Genomic DNA, 6395 nt, shown 5'->3' with positions numbered 1-6395 from the left:
TCAATCACGGAGGAAGATTGATCCATCATACAAACTCTAACCAATGTTACAAAACTGTCACTATCCATTGGAAAAACTGACACAAAAAGTACAGTGACAAGTACCAATGTATTTTTTTGTTACTATTCATTGGAAAAACTGACAGAAACTGCAGTGACAAGATTACTCGCAACAACATCACTGATAACCTGAACTGCCCTCTCCAGCTCAATTATTTAATGTCGAGTAAATAAAAGGCTATTAAAAGCTTGCAGTGATGAATAATTCTCCATTCTAAAAGACAAATGATATAATTAACATAACGCATACATACCTTGCCAAAGGAAACAGAAAATAGAGTTTAACTTCATATTCTTTGAGAAAATCTCCAACTATACCAAGTGTTCTTGCTAATAAATGGCACGTAAAGCTTTACATTTCATCCACACTAAACTATTAATTGAATGTATTTTGATAAAGAATAAAACTATTATCCACAAACAATGAATTGTCATTAAAGAACAGATGGCTGCAATTTCCAAAGCCATAAATTCAACTTGCTACATTACAATATGGAGAAATGAAACAAACAAATGAACCTTAAGTTCAAAACAACAAATAGAATGCAACTCTAACAGACAAACCTCAATGAATTGGAGAATTTCAAACCTACAATCATGCAAGTTTCCCTCACTTCTGCTAATGTGCATGCAACTTTTAAGTGCTAAGAAAACATTATTTTGCAGCTTCTGATGAAGGCGGCAATGATGCGGGGGAACGTTATAGAATGAAACAAATGAGCTAAAGTTCAACACAACAAATCTAATGCAACTCCACCAGGCAACCCCTAATGAAGTGGAAAATTTTGAAACTTGAAATCCTGCAAGCTTCCCTCACTCCTGCTAACATGCATATGACTTTGATGTGCCATGGGAGCCTTATTTTTCAGCTTCTGATGATGTGAAGATGACGCAAGCGAGGCTCTTTTAGAATGTGCATGTTCCTGTTTATTACTTCCCTTTTCATGTATGGGCTTACTTTGACGGCCTTGGGTGCGACTTGATCCTTCACTGCCCCGGTTTCCTCTTCGGGGATTAGCAGCGGTTCTGTGACTAGAAGATGCACTATTTCCCCTCCTGGAAAGCTTATTACGAGAATGCCTACCCCCATTACCTAGAGCAGCTCTAGCAACACTATCAACGGCAGCTTCACGTGCAGAAACTGTCTTAATTGGTTGCTTGTTCAAATATGCAAGGTGAGGAAGGAGGCTTAGTAATGATTTTCTAATTGGCTCATCACCTACATTTGTATGAACTGGATTACCCAAGAGATTAAGTGCCAATAACGAACTGTAATTGGCTGCAAGTTGACCAAGTGCTTTTAATGTTGTGATTTTGTTGAAGCTTATGTCCAACACTGTCAGCTTCAATAATCGATGTAGACCTTCAACATCACTTATCTTGTTACCAGCCAGGTATAGCTCCTTTATTAAGGTACAAGTAGCCAGTCCTACAAAAGAAAAGAGGAACAGATAGATATGCAGCTTGAAGATGTTATTTAGAAGTCAGCTGTGCAGAATAATTATCGTGTAGCATTTACATACCGTGACCAATTCTTGAAATCCTGTTGTAGCTGAGATCAAGAACACGCAGACGAGTTAGATCTCGAAGCCCTTCGATAGTAGCAATTTTGTTACGAGACAGGTTCAATGTATGAAGAGTTCTCGGGAGAGATCCTGGAGTGATGCGCACTGCCAAAAACCACAAATGAATGAAACTACTTTGTGCACAAATTAGATACTAATTTAGAAGTTGACATAAGGAAAACAAACAACATATTAACTACAAAAATTACCAACCTATATAGTTCCCTGATAAATTTATAGTTCGAAGGCTAGCAAATGCTGCAAGGGCTGGTATCACACTCAAACCAATACCAGAAATGTGTGCCACAGTTGAGAAAGCATTTAGTGAGCGAATCACATTATTGGCAAGCTCCATTTCATTGGATGAATTAGCACCCTGAACGCTGGTGTCTAAATTCTCCAAAGCCTCTGAAATCTCAAGACTGTAATTGCCACCTGATGTACCTTCATCCCCAGCAATTTCATTTGCTCCCAAAGCATCCCCATTCTTGAGAGAGAGAGCTGCTGTATCTATACTACGGACCCACTCTTCCACACGTCTCATATTGGACTGTTCAGCTGAAAAAGCTACCCATTGACTGTAAGACCCAGAACCAGGAACTCTGGGTGGATGATCCCAGTCCATGTGCTTGCTAGCATGAACCTTTGAAGCAATTTGCTCATCACTAAGAGCATTCAACATGGAATTGTCCTCTGCAGATTTCATTTTGCCTTTATCTTGTCCTTGCTTAGTCTGATGCAAATTTCTGCAGACATCAAGAGTATCTGATGAGTAACCCTCCTTTCTGTTTACGGCTTGACATAATTCCTCATTTTTACGAAGCAAGGAACTTTGATCAGTTTGTTCCCCTTTATGTAAGTTCCGATGACTCCATAAAAATATCTTCCACCAAGAGTTACGTTTTCTTGAAGGAAGAACGTTACTGGATGATCTCCGTTTCAGCATTACCTTATCTGCACTACAAAATGTCAATTCAGAGTGAGGACTACTTAGACTACCGTGAAGCCCTCTTTGATTATCACCTAAATGTTGCAGATCTTCAAAAGAATTAGATGTTGGCAAGCAAGTGGAGCGGTTATCTGAAATTCTTCCAACAGATTCAAGCTGGCATAATTGCCTAATTTCCAGCTCAGACCCAGAGTTAGATCTCTTATAAACAGGTGACGTGGATCCCAAGTGTGAATCAACTATTTTATAAACTCCAGGGTCACTAAGGTGACCAGTCTGTATTTCCTCACTACACAGAGGCTTATGACACTCGTGGTTGATAAAGATATCCTCAGCAGAATTGTGAAACAAATCTAGTGCATGAGAAGAACTAGTGTTTGTATCCTTCAAGGCTTTGGGGCTCACTGTATCATCCATATTCCTCTGACTTCCATGGGCAGAGAGCTCTCTGGACGATGAATGAATTTCCTGCTCATCGCCACCTTCATAAGCAATCTCAACAGGTGTCTCGCTGCATATTTCAACTATTTCTGGCACCAAGACTAAATCAGAATCTGTCTCCAAACCATTTAATTGTGTTTTTGCCAAATCAACCACAGATATTGTTTGATCCTGATCAACAATAGGCCCATTCGAAATACTGACTCTAGATGTATCTTCTGCAGTCAATAGAGCTGTTGCAGCTTTTACTGTCATAGAATCCTTCTGATCGGTTGATTCCTTAATAGATTTCAATTGATGCTGATCAACAACAGACCCTGTTGAACAAACCCTAGATATAATTTCTGTAGCAGAGACATCTGGTGCAGCTTTTGCTTTAATAGAATCTTCATGATCAATTAGTTTAGTCATGTTGGAAGGCAATGCATGCAAGTCAGCATCAGATAAAGGGCATTCATTCTGAAAAACAAAACGAAAGTTAATTTGAATAACATCAAATATATGCCCTATACCAAAGTCAATGAGAAATAGTAAATTGAAAAACCATGGAAAACAAGTTAAGGAAAAACTAAGGCAACAGAAAATAGTGGAAGACTAACCTTAACCTTATTCTTCTTGGTAAAGATAGAAAAACATCTTAGCTTCCCCATGGCAAAGAATCTATCCATGTAGTATTTACACTGATGTGTTACTCAAATATGTTTCAAATAATCCCAAAAACTTGATTCTACTTGCTACAATTATCCAGGCTGTCTCGTTCTTCAGAATGCCAAAATTCTTTAAAGTAAAAACAATATAAGACTGGCTGGGACAGACTATTATCCCAGACGTTTTCCACAGAGCTTCTACATTGATAATAGCCTAGGAGGTCCTGCCTACAATTGCAAATTTACATTAAACTGCATTAGCCATAATCAAGCCAAAGTCCTTGCACCATACGACACCATCTCCAAACATGAGAACGCCTTGATTGTGAGTGAGCAATCGGAGTAATCGAAACCCCAATTTGCCCCCACACCTTCTTTAAGGTGTGAGACGATAAACCCACAGTGGCGGCCAGAGTGAAAAGCAGGCTACACAAAAAAGCAGATGCTGCAGAGATAGATAAGCAGCGAAAAGAACCTGTGAAAGCATGCAAATTACAACTTCATTATATTGGCAGGATTAAACTTTTATCAAAGGTATTGATAAGTTAAAATGTAAATAAAGATATATTGTGCATAAAAAATAGAGTAAATAGTAGCTTCTAGACAACACAAATGAGAGATCTTTCAAAGTAACATCCTCCAAAATATTAAATAAGGCATTCTCATAGTACTTCTAGTTCTAGGTACCTGTGTTTTTTGTTTTCTCTAATAATTATATTCCAACAAGAAATAGATTTATTCCACTTAAAGCACAATTGAAAAAAATCTGATACCATTAACTTTTACTGTTTCCTTTTGACATATTATAGATTCTTTCACAAAATTATTCACAGATTACAAGCACAAACGGTTTTGTGTCTCACGCTGCCATATTATTAGCAGACAAAATGTAAACAGGCTTCAGGCAACAGATGTAAAACTAGCATGCTCTGACAGAACAAAACGGATCCAACATCTCTCTAAGAGAACAAGGCGATACATTAAAAACAATCCTCGATCAATAATATACAAAATAAACAAATTTACTCACAAACAATCTTACAAAAGACTGAAATTCTTCGTAAGAAGTTAGAAGCCTCATCATAATACACAAAGCTTAACAGAGCTTTTCCCTACTAAGAGAATCCGAGGATGAAAATAATCAATTAAAGCAAAGAGTGACAAACTTCACAAAAAACCACTTTTCCTAAACGTATACTACCGGCTCACAATCTTCCAAACATTTTGATACAGTTTGTCTGCAATAAACAAGATCCCTCTTTGACAGAGCCCTAATTGTGAGGGATTCCTACAAAATCAACAGCAAAAACCCGAAATACATCCTTATAATTAAGCAAACTTCTAACCAACACAAATATAGTCACTAACATACAGCCTTTCCAGCTATAAACTTTCCAAGCACAGAAGCACCTTGTCCACAACATATGAAAAATCAAATACTGTATCATTAAAAGGGGAACACGTGAACAGAACGACCGACTCAAAACATAAATCGAACGAAAAATAAATTCCATGTCCAATCAGAGGTCACCTAGTAAACTTCTACTCAATCTGACCAATATAAATTTGATTCAAAACAACGGGATAATCTCCTTACAATCCGCAATACATAAAATTCGGCCAAGAAACTCTCCATGCAGCACAAGAAAAGAAAAATCAGATTCATGCAATTGACAAGGACAATAGTTTTTGAAAAAAGGAAATAAAAACCGAATCTTTCAACCATATAGCATGCGCTATAAATGCATTGGAGGCTTGCATAACAGAGTCTAACAATCAAATCCTTCAAATATAAAACATGCACTAAAAATAAAGGACTTCCCTTTCAGAATCACAAATTAAAATATTTCGAAATCAAGAAAAACATCGTATCCAACACATCGAGGAGAGATACGATCAAGAGTTAAAATTAGACAAAATCCGACCAGAACAGAGGCAATTCTCCAGCCAAAAATTAACCCTAAAAAAATTTTAAATTCAAGAAAATTAAAACTACTTAAAAATAATCCTCCATAAAACGGAAAACAGATAAGGGCTACAGATTTCACGTACCAAAGAAGCCGGAAGACTAGAATTGTATGGAAATAACTAACTACTCCATACTATTAAGGGATTGATGAAATCTAACCTGAAATTTGCCAGATCAACTCCAAATCCAATCCGATAACCTTCCGATTGCTAAGAAACAAAACCTCGAATATAAAATCCAGCAGGCATATTTTGAAATCCAAACCTCCCAAAGCAAAATCTTTCTCTCCTCTCTCTCTCGCTCTCTATGGGAGGGGGAGCTTGAGTGGTGGTGGTGTGTCGATTACCGATAGAAATAAGAGGAGTACAGAAGAGAGCAAACAAAAAGCGCAGACACATGGGCTCCACGGACGACGACCTTTTATTAGCTTTTACCACGTGAAGGCCGTGTAGGTGTGAATGAAATATCTTTGCCCTATTTTGCCACTAACATTTGTTTTCTACTCCCTCATGTCTCAATCTTACTAACCACGGTTTTTGGCTCCCAAAGAGAGTCCTTATGGTGGGTCCATTAGTTCATTAGTTGTTTTAGGACTCTATATCATCCACAAGATCATTTTATTATCTAATCTGAAAGTGCAAGATTTAGGTTGGAATTTTGGGTCTATTAGTTCATTTGATATCATCCACAAGATCATTTTATTGCCTAATATGAAAGCACAAGATTTAGGTTGGAAATTTAGATCTTTTGGTTCATTTATTTTTT

General features: G+C 37.4%; 1 protein-coding gene across 1 annotated transcript; it reads right to left on the bottom strand.

Annotated features, from left to right (window-relative positions):
• Positions 1-428: 428 nt before the first annotated feature.
• Positions 429-5993, bottom strand: LOC131030359 (uncharacterized). The gene is made up of 5 exons (XM_057961147.2): positions 5790-5993; positions 3614-4136; positions 1838-3473; positions 1583-1729; positions 429-1488 (listed from the first exon to the last, which is right to left on the bottom strand). The coding sequence occupies exons 2-5, from the start codon at positions 3680-3682 to the stop codon at positions 827-829; spliced, it is 2514 nt and encodes an 837-aa protein (XP_057817130.2). The 5' UTR covers positions 3683-4136; positions 5790-5993; the 3' UTR covers positions 429-826.
• Positions 5994-6395: the final 402 nt, after the last annotated feature.

This window comes from Cryptomeria japonica, chromosome 2, assembly GCF_030272615.1.
Source record: "Cryptomeria japonica chromosome 2, Sugi_1.0, whole genome shotgun sequence".
NCBI classification, from domain to species: Eukaryota; Viridiplantae; Streptophyta; class Pinopsida; order Cupressales; family Cupressaceae; genus Cryptomeria; species Cryptomeria japonica.
Note: the sequence above shows the minus strand (reverse complement) of the source record. Positions and strands in the feature narration are given on the sequence as shown.

What these genes read in the sequence shown, in the direction of transcription:
- LOC131030359 (XM_057961147.2), bottom strand. Translation starts at nt 3,682, where the DNA reads ATGGATAGATTCTTTGCCATGGGGAAGCTAAGATGTTTTTCTATCTTT. An exon ending in CCAAGAAGAATAAGGTTAAG is followed by an intron (nt 3,474 to 3,613) that starts GTTAGTCTTCCA and finishes TTTGTTTTTCAG; the next exon opens with AATGAATGCCCTTTATCTGA. An exon ending in GATTTCAAGAATTGGTCACG is followed by an intron (nt 1,489 to 1,582) that starts GTATGTAAATGC and finishes TTTCTTTTGTAG; the next exon opens with GACTGGCTACTTGTACCTTA.